At 46.6% G+C, this 15,728-nt stretch overlaps 1 protein-coding gene across 1 annotated transcript in view; it reads right to left on the reverse strand.

Moving 5' to 3' along the window:
- The window catches only part of Inpp5d (inositol polyphosphate-5-phosphatase D), a 103,448-nt gene that overhangs the window by 43,260 nt on the left and 44,460 nt on the right, over nt 1-15,728 (reverse strand). Inside the window, exons 3-6 of the mRNA XM_040753083.1 lie at nt 12,350-12,500; nt 9,981-10,152; nt 7,937-8,077; nt 1,262-1,349 (exon numbers count right to left, since the gene is read on the reverse strand). Of these exons, the coding sequence (XP_040609017.1) occupies nt 1,262-1,349; nt 7,937-8,077; nt 9,981-10,152; nt 12,350-12,500 (552 nt within the window). The remainder of the gene's footprint in view (nt 1-1,261; nt 1,350-7,936; nt 8,078-9,980; nt 10,153-12,349; nt 12,501-15,728) is intronic.

Raw genomic sequence — 15,728 nt, forward strand, 5'->3', positions numbered from 1 at the left:
TCAAAGATAAGGTAGAGCAGTAAGGTGTCGAATCAGGTAAAGCTTGTGGCCAGGGCCTAGTGACTGGAGTTTGATTCTAGGACTCATACGGTGGAAGGAAAGAACTCACCCTCATGCCTGTGCCCTGGAACACGCTCACGCACGCATGCGTGTACGCACACATACAATAAATAAATGAAATAATAAAAAGGTGGACAGCAAGTGAGGAAGACATCTGACATTGACCTCTGCCCTTCACATGCAAGTGCATGTACATTCGTGCTCACACACATTCATGTACATGTGCCAAACACGCACACTCATCCCTCCTCTTCCATGCATACAATAGGCCTTATCCAGGGGTGTTCACATATGTCTGTAATCCTAGCGCTTTGGAGGCTAAGGCAGGGGATGGAAAGCTGGTGGCCAATTTCCCAAAATCAACAATATAAATCCATCATTAGAATAGAGCTAATTTTTATCTATTTAATTTGTTGTCCCTAGTATTTACAGTAAGTAATATTTGTATTTTTGGAGATACTGCCCTCTCTGACCCTAGACCATGCTGTGTTATTTCATGTTCTCACTTTTTTTTGAGACAGGGTTTCTCTGTGTAACAGCCCTGGCTTTTCTGGATCTAGCTCTTGTAGACCAGGCTGGCCTCAAACTCAAGAGATCCACCTGCCTGTGCTTCCCCAGTGCTGGGATTAAAGGCGTGCCTACCACTGCCAGGCTACCTGTTCTCACTTTTAACAATGCTGTAACATAAGGATCTAGGTCATGCCTGGCCCTTACTTGATTTTAAATTTACTAAGGGCACTAAAAAAATATAGATAGGTAGACCTATGCTTAATTTGACCCTTGACTCCTGCCCAGCCATGAGCAGCTGTGGGGAAGGGGCACCACCATCTTGCAGTCCCTGGAGTTAAATGTGTGAAGAACTTTGGACCTCATGGTTTCTTTTCTTTTCAATTTCTGAGGAGAAATGATGGGAACCACCCTGCATGCCTCCTCATCCAACACCAGGCAGTTTGTCTGAATGGCACAGTGTCTGAAATCAGAGGCTGGTGCCAGGAAATGTCTTTACAGGGCAGGGGTTCTTCCCACCCCCACCCCCACCCCGACGTTTACATTAGATTAGCAGACATGGACAGGCTGTGCTTCTATCTGCTTTCAGAGTCTCTAGGGTGCCCGATAGCTCTCCTCTCTCTCTGGTGTAGCAATTTCATCTTCCTAAACCCCAACCCCAACCCCAACCCCAGCCCCAACCCCAATCCCGTACCTGAGGTCTTGGTCGGAGGCCTGGGGAGAGCTGCTGGTCAAACAACCTCTGCAAGGATTCCAGGGATGGGAGGGTCCTGATGACTTCCCTGGAAGCAGAGGATCAAGGTAAAGTTCAAGAATTAGTGGGAACTAGAAGCACTCAAGGCAACACAGGCCCTAGCTGCAGACAAGTCACACCCTAGTGGCAAATCCCAGAACCCTCCCCAGTGTGACATGCCCGGGCAAAGATCAGTCAGCCTGTCAACCTGGCCCACCCTCCCACCCAGACCCCCTACCCTTTCAATTCCCATCAGACAGGAACATAACCCACTCAGCAATATGTAGCCTGTGGAAAACTCCAATCTGGAAACAAACTACTTTAAGATCAATTAGGAACATGCTTCCCAACCTTTAGTGTTTTTGTAGGAAATGCACATACACCCCCCCACCTCATTAAAAATGCAAATGACTGGGCACACACACACACCTCATTAAAAATGCAACCGACTGGGCTTCACTATGATTTGGTCTGGAGAGTCAATTTTTAAATTCATTTATTTACTTGTGTGTGTGTGTGTGATTATGCATATGTGTGCACATATATGCGGAGGCTTGAGGTTGACATTAGGTGTTTTTCTCCATCATACTCCACTTTATGTTAGGGAGAAGGGTTTCTTGATGAACCCAGAGCTGGCCAGTCCAGCTAGTCTGTCCAGCCATTTTGCTCCAGGGATTCCATGTCTCCAGGGACTCCCTGTCTTTGCTTCCGGCATGCATGCCGGGATCACAGGTGAGCCACCACACCCATCTGGTCTTTATATGGTAAGTGGGGATCTGAACTCTAGTCCTTAGGCTTCATGGCAAGACTTTATCCGTTGAGCCATCTCCTCAGTCTCCTAGAAAGCACATTTTAAACTGGCAACATATGAGCAAAACTAAATGAACTCAGCAGATAGCATTGTATATTTATATGTGTAGATGTAACAGTAATAAAGAATACCAGACAGGAATTTGGGTGAGTGGAGGGGACTTGGGAGGAGTCGCAGAGAGGACAGGGAGGGGGAAATGATATAAACACAGTACTAATGTATGAAATTCCCTTTTAAAATGATAAAGGAAGCTGGGAGTGATGGCACATGTCTTTAATCTCGGAATGCAGGAGGCAGAGGCAGGTAGATCTCTGAGTTCAAGGCTAGCCTGGTCTACATAGGGAGTTCCAAGACAGCTATAGGACTACACAGAGAAGGGGGGGGGGAGACAAAGTAAATAAATAATTCAACTTTGGGGTGCTGGGTGGGGTTCCCTGTGTTCAGATTCAGATTTCCTGGCAGTTGGAGTGTATCAAGTCTGTTGATAGTCCCAGAACTAGGTTTGATGAATTCTCTATTCCCCATCTGTCTGTTATTGCCACATCCTTTAAAATCCTAAGTCTGATTTTTTACTTAGCATGCTACAAAACAAAACAAAACTGGCCATGTTTCTACATGTTTAATATCCTAAAGTTTTCAGAATAAGCTGCCAAGAGATAAGCCCAAATCGTTGTCTAGAAGTTTTGGTTAGTGTGAGATCTTTGTCATTACAAATACTATCTGAACAGTGCTGTTCATATAGCCTTTCTTTTCTTTTTCCAATTAGAAAATTAGAAGAGCCAGAGATTGTGGCTTTATTTCAATGTTGACAGCCCTTGTGACAGCACAGTGGCCAGGCTGCCGGTACTGTTACTGGGACAATGACCTGACTGACTTTTGTGTTGCTTTTACTGCCTTCTTCTCTATCTCCCTTCCTCCCGCTCTGGCTCCTCCTCTCTGAAGGGTCTCATGTAGCCCAGGCTGGTCTCATCCTTGCTATTAAGCTGACGATGACCTTGAACTTCCGATCATCCTGCCTCCATTTGCCAAGTGCTGGGATTACAGGTCTAAATGGCATTTGGTCTAAATGGCATTTGGGATTGAACACAAGGCTTTGTGTATGCCATGCATGCCATGATTTCTCTCTCTTTTTTAAATGTCCATAATTATGTCATACTTGAGGACTGATCATGCCTGGGGTCCTGAGTGGGCTTCTATATTAATTTCTAATGCCTTTAAGTATTTTTCTGTGGTTGATTTCAAGTGTTTATCTTTAAATAAACAGCATATCTCTTTCACCAACTCTTTGTTGGGAATTTCATCATTTTCATAAATCACTATACTGCTTACTTAGTGCTCTGCTTTTTAGTTAATCTGGGCGCTGTGCTTTTTGCATTATCACATTACTTTTATTCTAGATGGATTAGATGCTCTTATAAAGTGATTTGTAATTTTTTATTCCCCTATTATCTTTTCTCTAGCAATTCCTTATATACCATAGTTAGAAAGTTATCATTAGTATTTACTAGGGAGCAATTATTTGCTCATTGAAATTTCTGTGTGTGTGTGATGTATATGTATGTGTATGTGTATGTATGTATGTGTGTGGTGTGTGTGTGATGTCTGTGTGTGTGTATGATTATATGTGTGTGTGTGATGTACATGTGTGTGTGAGTGTGATGTATATGTGTGTGATGTATGTGTGTGTGATGTATATGTGTGTGATGTATGTGTGTGTGATGTATATGTGTGTGTGAGTGTGATGTATATGTGTGTGATGTGTGTGTGATGTATATGTGTGTGTGAGTATGATATACATGTGTGTGATGTGTGTGTGATGTATATGTGTGTATGTGTATGTATGTGTGTGGTGTGTGTGTGATGTCTGTGTGTGTGTATGATTATATGTGTGTGTGATGTATGTACATGAGTGTGTGTGTGTGATGTATATGTGTGTGTGAGTATGATATACATGTGTGTGATGTGTGTGTGATGTATATGTGTGTATGTGTATGTATGTGTGTGGTGTGTGTGTGATGTCTGTGTGTGTGTATGATTGTGTGTGTGTGATGTATGTACATGAGTGTGCAGGTGCACCTGTGCCTGTGCAGAGGCCAGAGGAAGATGTCAGGTGTCCTCCTCTACCATCTTTGCCTGATTCCTTTGAGACAGGGTTTCCATTGAATTTGAAGCAAGGCTGGGGGCTGCCAGCTCCAGTGATCCTCCCATTTGTCTACTCCAGTACTGGGCTATAGGTGGATTTTTTTTTTTCTGAGACAGGGTTTCTATCTGTAGCCCTGGAACTCACTCTGTAAACCAGGCTGGCCTGGAACTCGGGAGCCATCTGCCTCTGCCTCTCCAGTTTTAGAATTAAAGGCATGTGCCACCACCCACAGGTTGTGGGTGATTTTTTTCTTTTAGTTTTTTAAAAATTTTATGTGTTTTGCCTCCATATATGTCTGTGTGAGGGTGTTATGTCCCCTCTAACTAGAGTTACAGACAGTTGTGAGCCGCCATGTGGGTGCTGGGAATTTAACCCGGCTCCTTTTGGAAGAGCTATCAGTGCTCTAACTGCTGAGCCATCTCTCTAGCCTCATGGGTGAAGTTTTAAAGCTGGGTATCATGGTTCATGCTTATAAACTAAGCCTTATGGAGACTAAGGCAAGAGGAGAGAGGGGTCAAGTAGGGATGAGTTATATATTGAGACCCTGTCTCAAAAAGAAGGGGGAAAAGCAAGCTTTAAAAGTTAGAAAAAAGAGAGGCTGGAGAGATGACTCAGCAGTTAAGAGCTGGCTGCTGTCACAGAGACCCAACTTAGATTCTGAGTACTTATGCGGAGTGGCTCGTAAGGGCCTGTTATTACAGTTTCATGGAGTCTGCTGCCCTCTTCTGGTCTCTATGGGTACATGCATGCACATAGTACACATACTGATAAGGAGGCACACACACAAATAAAAATAAATTTGAGCATAAAAATAATAAAATGTAGAAATGACTTTTTGCCTTTCTCAACATTATATAAATAATTCCTTTATTTAAAAATTACTTTATGCTTATGAGTGTATGTGCACTATTATATATATATATATATATATATATATATGACACATCTATGGAGGTCAGAAGAGGACATCAGATCCCCTGGAACTAGAGTTACAAATGGTTGTGAGCCTTCCTGTGGGTGCTGGGAACTGAACCAAGATCCTCTTCAAGAGCATGTTCTTAACCGCTGAGTCATTTCTCCAGCCCTGCCCGCGTGCCTTTATTTGTGAAATCTGTCACTAAGTTACAGTTTTCTGTATTTTGACTTATCTTTACTTTATCTTAGTTCTCAGAACCGGATGCAGAGGAGGCTCTCAGTTAGTGCTTGCTGGAAGGTAAACATGCATGAGTGAACACGCCTATCTTGCTAATCAGAGCACTGGGTTTATGTGGGATCCACCTTCAGGGATGTCATGTGGAAGGGAAGCAGTTTGCTCCAGCTCTCCATTCAGTCATGTCTCCGTGTCTGGCCATCACAGTGAAGAAATGTGTGCAGGGTGGTTAAGAACGTTCCAGTGTCTTGAACGACTTGAACTTAATTACTCAATAAATAGAGGTATGAGAGTCTTTTTTACACTGGAATAATGTGCCAGAGAAGCAGGCACGTCAGGGAAGCTGCTGTCACCATGGTGATGAGGTGAGGCAGGTGCTGGGGAACTCAGTGTTGTGGGGAGCTGTGGAAGGGTCTGGACAAAGCCTATCAAGGACACAGTAGCAGAGGTCAGGACCTGTGTCTAGGCAGAAATAATAGCTCATTATGAGCTGTCACAAAAGTATATATATGTATATATATATGTGTGTGCGTGTGTATAAATATATGTGTACATATATATATACATATATTTACACATACACACATATTTAAAGAAAGGGTCATTTGTGTTTATTTTCCTCTAGTGATAAATTATTTATTTATTTATTATTATTTTTTTTGGTTTTATGAGACAGAGTTTCTCTGTATTGTTTTGGAGGCTGTTGGTCCAGCCTAGCCTCAAACTCACAGAGATCCACCTGCCTCTGCCTCCCAAGTGCTGGGATTAAAGGCGTGCGCCACCACCACCCAGCTCTAGTGATGAATAATTTATAACAAGGGAACAAAATATACCTTGGAGACCTATAAAAATGACAGCCCCGAGTCCAGCTGGCTGTACCACAGCAGCAGCCGAGAAAGGCAGTTCACTGAAACAGATGTCTGGCAGGCCAACTGTTGGGCATGCCAAAGGAATTATTTGTCACACGTACGAAACGCGTTCATTGCCTGTGCCTTTAAGAGACAGAGTGGTGAATTAGTTACCGTGATGGGAGGCTTCTCTCTGATTATTAACCCACCTAAAATTGGTACAGCACCAGAGAACGGGGCACTGCTGTAAGTGCACCACAGCATGAACTAGTACAGGCTGGCTGCAAGCCCTCATGTGCAAGATGCTTCCCTGCTCCTTGTGTGTGTGTGTGGGGGGGGGGGTTTGTAGCTCTGTGACTGTTTTCAGTTTCTTCACGACATTAGTTTTCCTCATTGTGTGTGTGTGGGGGGGGGGTTGTTGTAGCTCTGTGACTGTTTTCAGTTGCTTTGTGACATTAGTTTTCCTCATTGAGCTGTAAGCATTCAAAATATCCCTGCTAATTCCTCACATTGCAGACCAACCTGACTTTGGTCTCCTTACAAAGACAGTGTAGTTATGGGATTGACTTGTTTTGCTTTGCTTTGCTTTTTGAGACAGGGTCTCTCTGTAGCCCTGGCTGTCCTGGAACTCATTATATAGACCAGGCTGGCCTTGAACTCACAGAGATCTGCTTGCCTCTGCCTTCCAAATTTTGGAATTAAAGGCGTGCTCTACTAGGGGCTCCAACCAAAGTGTGTTTATGTTTGAAGTTCATTTTAAGGTTAATGAAATTCAAAATGTACAATCAAAACAATTTTTGATTAAGTTTTACCAATTGGTCAGTCATTCAAGAACTTCAGTATTGGAGAACTAATGTTTTGGTGAATCAGCTCACTTTAAAAAACTTCCATCACCAGGAGATTTGAGCCGTCCCCTCCCACACATAAAATGACTTCAATTTATTTCCTGCTGGTGCTATTATGTGTTCATTTTGGATGTGGAGGCTGGAGCAAGGAGAAAAAGCGGCGACAAAAGTCTAAAGGGCTTGATCAGACTGCTGAGGTGGCTCCGCGGGTCAAAGGGCGTCTGTGCAAGTCTCACAACCTGAGTTGGACCCCTGGATCCCACATAAAGGCAGGAGAACCAACTCTGCAAAGCTGTCTTCTGTCCTGCACACACAGAGTAGGGCATGCGTGCCCCCACCCCGCCACACACACACTCACATAAATAAAAATATATTAAGGACCAGGTCCCGAGCAAATGAGTTGGCAGTAACCTCTGCCTTTCTTTAAAGGAAACTGCCTCTAATTAATTTGAGTGAAAACAAACAGCAAACAATAACAAAACTGAAACAGGATAGGAAAACTTAGCATATATAAGGCTCTGTGTCCCCAGCATACATACACACACACCCAAACAACAACAACAACAAAGAACAAACGAATAATCAACCTTTCCCAGCCCAGTTAGAATTCAGATTCTATGAGAACAAGAGCTTTAAAACGAGCATGGAGCTTTCCAGACTCTGCCCACTGCCCAATTACTGTGAGTGCAGCTGAGACCCTTGGACAGAGAGGAGAACACAGGGTCACTTTAATGAATGCCTTCTCTTGCTGTGGCCATCCTCCTCTGGGGGTGCCATTATCCACTGGCTCCCATTACCTGTGAAGTGGCTCCCATTCCTCCCTCAGGGGCGTCCATTACCCATGGAGTTCCTTGCAGAGCAGTGAAGTCAGCTTCTTCAGGTGAGGAAGGTTGCTGGATCCCGTCTTCACAAAGTCAGAGTCCAGGACGAGCTGGGTGTTCAGATAATCCTGGATGGCTTTGAGATGCTCCTCTGGGAGCCTGAGAATCAAAAAGGAAGTGAAAGTCTGCTTGGCCTGTTCCAGTCACAGCAATGGTGACACATTGAGGGTTCTCAGTCTCTGGCTGAGACATTTTCTGGAGATCCGTGTGCCTGTGTGAAGAAGGTCCCTTAGGCGGGACTGCAGAGGCAGAGGAGTCTATCATCCAGGTAGAGGCCAGCAAGAATGATCTTGGGATGAGCACTTTTGGGGACTGTTGGAAGGAGGTGAGAGGCTGGGAGAAAAGCCTCTGAAACATCTCAGCTCATACAGCTGGAATCCAACGGTTGGAAGAACAATTCAACCTAGAGGTGACAGGTAAGTCTGACCCTCATACAAAGTCCAAATTCACAGTCAAAGGGGACCCGGAGCACAAAAATATAGAGGGGTTGGGGTCACCCTGGGCCTCTCTGGGAAAGTCAAAGTATTATTAATTTTATTTTCTTAGGGACTGGAGGTGGGATAGTGTCTGCCTGTGAGACCCAGGCTGAGTTTGAACTCTCGATCTTCCTGTCTCTGCCGCCTTAGTGCTGGCACCTCCAGTCAGCTTCACCATAATTTGAATTATAGACATGTATCACCATGTCTGCCTCCTCTGTGTGATTAGGGCAAGGAGTGTGAGACCAGGCAGTGGATGTTCAGGTGGCCTGATTTTGCCTACTTACCCATCCAGGACCCCTGCTTGGCCTGGTCTTTTCAGTTTACAAAGTGATAGGGCCAAAGGGCAGGTGTTTGTGTCTGTGTGTTTCCAACTCTGGGACCCAAGTTGTCTCCTTTCCATTAGGATGTGTTACCTGCTCTCCTACCCCCACCATCACAAATCCCCAGGGGCCATATGCTCCCTGGACTCCAGCTCTTAGGAGCCAGCCTTTCCCCCCAGAACTTGATGTAGTTCTCCTATGAATATTGTCTGCACCCTGCTGTGGAATAACCCTTCTGTACGCTGTCAAGACATGTTGCTCGCATTGTTAATAAAAAGGTAACTGGCCAATAGCTAGACAGGAAATTAGGTGGGAGAACGGAACTAAGAGGATGCTGGGAAGAAGGAGGGCAGAGTCATGAGGGATCACCAGGGAGAGGCAGAGGAAGCAGAAGATGAATATGCTGTGCTGAAAAAAGGTACTGCCGTGTAGCGGATAGATAAGAAAAATGGGTTAATTTAAGATGTAAGGGCTAGTTAGTAACAAGCCTAAGCTGCTGGCTGAGCATTTATAATTAATAATAAGTATCTGTGTGGTTATTTGGGAGCTGGCTGGTGGGACAGACCTGACTGGCGGGTAGTTCCCTATTAGTGAAGCCTTAAGTTTGTGGTGCCATCCTGGGGCCCCACAGGACCTGTGTGAGGAGAGCATATGGAGAGTCGCATTGGATTTCCTAGGGTTCAGGGCTACTGTTTCTGGGGGTACAGTATGCCCGTGGAACAGACAGCTGCTCTGCAACAAGCAGGAGCAGCGTCGCAGAGTGATTTCCTGTGAGAAACACTTTAGGAACCTGGGTGACCGTGGGTGTGGACGTGCCTCCTGACCACACAATGGTGGTGACCTTCTCAACGGAAAGCAATCTTGCACTTACCACGGCAGAAAGACCTAAAAACACTTCAAAAGTAAGCGGAAAAGGAGAAGAGACGTTCTCCCCCACAAAGATAATGATGAAGGTTAGTGTACAAGGAGATTATAAAATCTCACAAGAAAAATACGAAGACCCTGATCTGATGGGCTAAGGACAAAAATGGCTCTTTTGCTTTTTGGAGGGAGGTAGTCCTGACTAAAAACTTAGAAGTTGTCTTTCAACTTTACTATTTATAAGGCGAATGAGAAGGCCTGCTGCTCCCTGCAGTCTGGTGCTAGATGCTGGGTACTAGGCACAGGCCAGCTTCCTGGGGGGCCCTCCAGATAGAAACTCACCCACTGGTGTCCATGCTCTGTAGTCGCTGAAACAGTGTCTCCGAGAGACTCGGTCGGGTGACTTCAGGGGCACGGGGGTTTTCTATTGGAAGAGGAGGGTCCTTGGCCTCGCAGGGCCCAGCAGACACGGGAATGTTTCTGGGAGGCAGCTCTGGTGGTGACATGACACTTTCTACCAGAAGAGCAGAGACAAATGCCACCTGTGAGGACACTGTGTACATAGGCCTGCTCTGCTTCTCTGTCACAGCCCTGTGAGGTCCATGCTACCAAGTTCCAGGTTCTGGTCTGTCCTCTTCCTCCTCCCTGCATCGATGCCAACTTTCTGATTAGATAGAGAGCTTCCCGAGGCAGACCTGTTTTCATAATCCCGAGACCTGGGGCCTCTCTGGCTGTGGTCTGCTCTCTGGCTGTGGTCTGAGCTGCCATGTCGCTCAGCAAAGACCTAGTGGTGTCGGTTGACCCTGAGAAGCACAAGGACGCCTGCAGGATTGCTGGTGTTGGACACACCAAGCAGCAGATCAGCATGGTGACTTGGCTCTCAGGGCTACAAAGTATACACAGCCATGGTTTATGGGCAGGAAATCAAGCTCATCCAACCCCTTGCTCTCTCAGTGGTTTTCTCTCCCCCACTTCTGCCTCAATCTCTCTCCTTTCCCTCCAGACTCAGGCCTCCTTTCCCTCTTATTTAGAAAATAAGGAGTCCTCTCATTCCGAGACCCTACATATCAAACAACTTGACCTTTGAGAGATTGAGACCCTTCCCAATTTCTTTCAAATATCTTTCATGTACATAAAGGCAAAGGTCATCAAGCCATTTAGGTTCAGGACTTCCTGCCCAAGCCCCTCCTGACCCCTAATGGCTACCCAGGCTCCCAGCTACAGCACTGCCCAGGTGACAGGAACAAGGGGACTTTTCCTTCAATGTATGTGCACGCCCCTTCCTCTCCCTCTCTTGACTGTGGAAGACAGTTCCGATTCTATTTTGCACTCTGGGAACTGCAGGCGCTTGAGAAGACCCAAGTCAAATCAAACCCCTAGTCCAGGCACTGGATGTCCCTTAGCTCTGGGTCTTGTATGTGACCAGGAGCCTTGTTTAGGGAAGTGAAGTCAAGGTCAGGAAACCTGGCTTGTGTCTGGAGCCTTTATAGGAAGCATTGGGGGTTTGCTTCCGATGGCATCCCAGGGGCAGGGAAAGTTGAGGGAAGTGAGGGTAGTGAAGTGTGGAGGACATGCCTACAGGACAAGATCAAGGCTGCCATGTGGCCTTCATGTGAGCTGTGGCCCCAGCTATACCACAGCTGTTGATCTCTAAGGGTCAGACAGAGGAGACACGGCAGTCCCCGTCATCAGGCTCGGAACAGTGGTCATCTAGGACATATGGTTCTCCTGGTCTTCCTCTACTGCTCCTTCAGGGCTGGTGGTCGGATTGCCTGGCTGCCTTTGGGCAGGTAGTGTGAGCTGAACAGGCAGGAAGTGGGGGTCTACTGGTCTACCGGGAGGCTGAAGGTTGGAGGGGGGGCAGGCGATCTATAGCTACCCCAAAGTAGAACAGGATGCCTCAAATGTGCCTGGCATATTCTCACCAGGGCCAGGCAAGAGTCAGACCTGGGACATCAGCATCGCTGGCTGAATGTCTTCCCCAGGGAGCCTGCCAGGAGCACGCTGAGGGGCTCAGGAGGTTGCTTCTGATAGACAAGGGACCTTTGATGAAAAGAAGGTGTCCTGCAGCGGGGCTCTCTACATAGCTGTCTCTCCACGACTGGTCCCTGTCTTTGTGCTGTCCCTCACCCACTCTTGGGAACATTTTTTTCTTTCAACATATTTTAGGAGCCTCTTTAGAGATGGTGGTGTCTCACTATGTAGCCCAGGCTAGATCAAACTCATGCTCCTCCTGCCACAGCCTCCCGAATTTTGGGGTTGCTGGTGGCATGTACTACCATGGCCGTCTTTATGTAATGATGCTGTATGAAGAAGTACTTTGCCCGTCTCTCACTTAGGTGCAAGGGTCGTCTTGTTTTCATTATTATGATGAAACTGAAGAGAGCTTCATTCATGGAGTGTTTGCTGTGGACTGTGAATGAAGTTCCACTCATGGGTTCATCTGATCCTGTGACATCCAGAGGGACTGATATGTGTTATTGTCACCTAATCTCTTTAAAGGGAAGCTTGTGGTTCAGAGTCAAAGTCACCCAAAGTCACAAAGGCAACAAGCTGGAGAGCAGGAATTCTGGTCCATGCCTGACTCCAGGGTCCATGTTCCCCACCCATCCTCACCCTCTTCCAGCAAGACTCTCTGATCTACGAGCGCCTGTGAGACTAGACGAGCAGAGTCCTGCTCCACCCTTGCCGCCCTCTCCTTCCCTTCCTACCAGTGTCCTCTTCAGCCTCATCCATGGCGTCCTCTTCCTCCAGCGGCACGGGGTACTGCAGGTGGGTCACCAGCCCCATGTTTTCCTTCTTGTAAAACTCGATGAGCTGGTCCAGCTTTGTGAAGAACCTCATTGGGACACCTTCCGATGCCTGAGGACAGAGCACATTTTAACTAGGATGTCACCCAACCCAAGGGCCACCTGCAGCAGGACCGAAGAGACAGGGAGTGGTCATACCCCAGAAAAAGCTGCAGGCTTCCCCCCACACCTCACATCCTGTAGCCAAGGTGCAAATAGGGGTGTTTAAAAACTATTTTTCTTTTCAGCTGTTAATTATTTTTTGAAGTATTTTACTATACAAATATAGTATGCTTTTATTATACCCAAATTAGAAAATGCAGGCTTTTGAAAGAAATAACCTATAATTTCAAAGGCCCAAGAATTCTATTTTTAAAGTTTAGGTGTGTGTGAGTGTGATGACAGAGCTATTTTTGCTGCCCACCCCAGAGATCATTTCTAAAAATTATTTTTTATTTTTGGTATTGAAGGCTAAACTTGGGTCCTCACACATGCAAAGCACAACCTTCCCACTAAGAGACACTCCCAGGCCCGGGCCATTTGTTTATTAATTACTCATTTTTACGGTGCTGGGGATTGAACTCAGGGCTTCACACATGCTACTCGAACATCCTACCTCTTGCTCCATCTCCTGCCTCTGCCTGCTGAGTGCTGGGATCACAGGCATAGGTCACATGCACAGTTGTTGCCCATCCTTTTTAACTTTATTTTGAGGCATAGTCTCTCTAAATTATCCAGGCTGAGCTTGAGTTCATCCTCCTCCTGGATCAACCCCCAGATTAACTGGGATTAAGGACACATGCTGTCACACAAGGCTTGTTTATTTCAAGGTCTTCTCTGAACATCTAGCTCAGCCCCCTCCAAGATGCCCTTCCATCCATCTAGGCATACCCTTGCTAAGACAATATCCCCACAGGCAGCCAGATCGGAGCAAGAGACCAAGGCCCTGAAGGTAACAATGGGCACCACGTATACATTTTCTCTAATGTGTCTTCTGTGGTTTTGCAGGGTCACAATTCCTCCCCCTGGGCCTCCAAACACCAAGTGTCTGCCCATAGTTCACGCCTGTATGTTAAGCCAATGTCTTACATTGTAGCTCAGGCTGGCCTCAAACTCATGACAATCTTCCTGCCTTAGCTATCTGGGTGTTGGGATTACAGGCCTGAGCCACTATGTCCAGTTGTCCCCATCATCTCAACAATGACTCTCATATCTTCAGGGTTGGAGATCACAGGTTGAACTATTTCTTTAGTGGCTGCTGGTTGCCCTTCTTGCTGAAGAGACTCACTGCTTGTGGTACACGAGGCCACTCAGAAGTGACTTTGGGTTAGAAAGTCCTCACAGGAGGACGAGCAAGCGGTTGGCTCAGTCACCTCTACATTAGATTCCTATTGCTGAGAGTTTGAAGGCTTCATTTGGGAGGCTTGGTAGGACAATGACTTGGTGATATCAGGATCATAGGTGAATGGGACAGAATGAAGTATCCTGTCAACTTGATGGGATTAAGGTTTACCATGGATACAAGTCTTTGGGCCTATCAAGGTTAGGGTTACTGAAGGCCCATCCTAAATGTCGGTGACATCATCCCATGGACTGAGGTCCAGAAATGAATAAAAAGAGAAAGCAAACTGACACCAGCACTCATCGCCCTCTGCTTCCTGAGTGTGGACACAGTGTGACAAGCTGCCCCTGCTTCTCCTGAAGTACCGTCCCCATCACCCCATCATGGTGGACTGTATCCCCTGGAACTGTAAACCAAATTAACCCCTTTCTTCCTCAAGTCGCTTTTGTTAGGTATGTTGTCACGCAATGAGACAAGCAACTGATAAAACTAGGAATCCTAGCTCTCAGACTTGTCTGTGAACCCAGGCCTGTGCGTCTTCCACATGGTAGTGAGAATACGGGTCTTGTGTGAGACTCTGGCCATCCATGTGGGCCCTGCCTCCCTCTGTCTGCTTCTCTCTTGTGCCAAGTGTACTTGTGTGCGCATGTGCACTGCACACGAAAATCTGTGCATATGTGTTTGTGTGTGGGTGTTGTATGGCTTAGGCTGTTTTGGTAAATTTGTAGAGAGCTTAACAAAACCATTTTATTCTTTTCATTAACTTCTCTTGTTTTCTCAAAACCCCATGCTGCACAATCTCTTGTAAGCACTGTTAACCTCCTGAGTGGCAGCCCCTGCCAAGATTTCCAGGATATTCTTTCAATGGTTCAAATGCAAACAAGAATGGAATGACAGACATAACTTGATGAGAGGTAAGGCCTTTGAACTCAGTTCAGTTAAAGCAGTCATGGGTATGTGTGGTCCTGTCAGGGGGCTACATCTAATGGACAGCATGCCATTGCGCATTTGGAAAGAGTATGAAAATGTCAAAGAAATTCGAGGTAGGCTGATCCATGTGTGAATCCAGGAAAGGAGTCTTAGCAGGGCTAGGGAGTGCCTGAGGGTTGCTTGTGTGGAGGCACAAGTGATTTGGGGTTTAGGAGGCACCCAAGATGAGATGCACAATATTTTATATCACAGAAAGTAAGAAGAGAGAGAGGGGGAGAGGGAGGAGGAGGGGAAAGGGAAGGGAGAGGGAGGGGGAGGGGAGGGCAGAGGGAGAGAGAACTGCTGCACTATTGAATTGTAGACATTTTTAATGTGAAAAATAAATAATGAGGGGTGAATAGGCTGTGTGTTGAGCAGGCAAAGAAGCAGACAAGCTGAAAGGACCCCTGCAGGGTGGAGGCAGGGGCTGGGAGCAGCTGTGGATGCTGAGAGCTGGTATTCATGCATACCTCTCTGGCCACTGCTTGTGCTTGCACCAGTCACAGGGCCTGGCAGCCCAGAGTGGTTGACTAGCCAGGTGGCACAAGCTTCCAGGAAGATGGAGAATGCAGAGTTCAAACTTCAAGGATGGTGAAGCAGGCACCCCTGGGTGAACGCATAAGCTAGTCCATAATGGCACCCCTGGGGAGGGAAGCTCTCCTCTGCCTTCCACAGGCACCGCTCCCTAAGAGTGGGGCAGTTTGGATTTCCTCCCCTAGTCCAGTGTGGGAAAGGCAATCCCTGTGTTCACACTTGGAGGTAAAGCCTTTGGGAGGTGGGGCCCCATGATGGTATCAGAAGCTCTTTGAGCAGAGGGAAAGCAAACTCACACTTGCTGTCAGGCCATGGTACTCTGAGCCGGGTTGTAGTGCAGCTCGAAGGCCCTCACCAGACAGGGGCTAGCACTTTGCTCCTAGGCATCCTACCACCAGAGCTGTGAGCCGAATAAGCCATACCTTTATTGTGTGTGCTTTGTTAGGACCTTGTTCA

Source organism: Mesocricetus auratus, unplaced genomic scaffold, assembly GCF_017639785.1.
Source record: "Mesocricetus auratus isolate SY011 unplaced genomic scaffold, BCM_Maur_2.0 Super-Scaffold_100010, whole genome shotgun sequence".
NCBI lineage: Eukaryota > Metazoa > Chordata > Mammalia > Rodentia > Cricetidae > Mesocricetus > Mesocricetus auratus.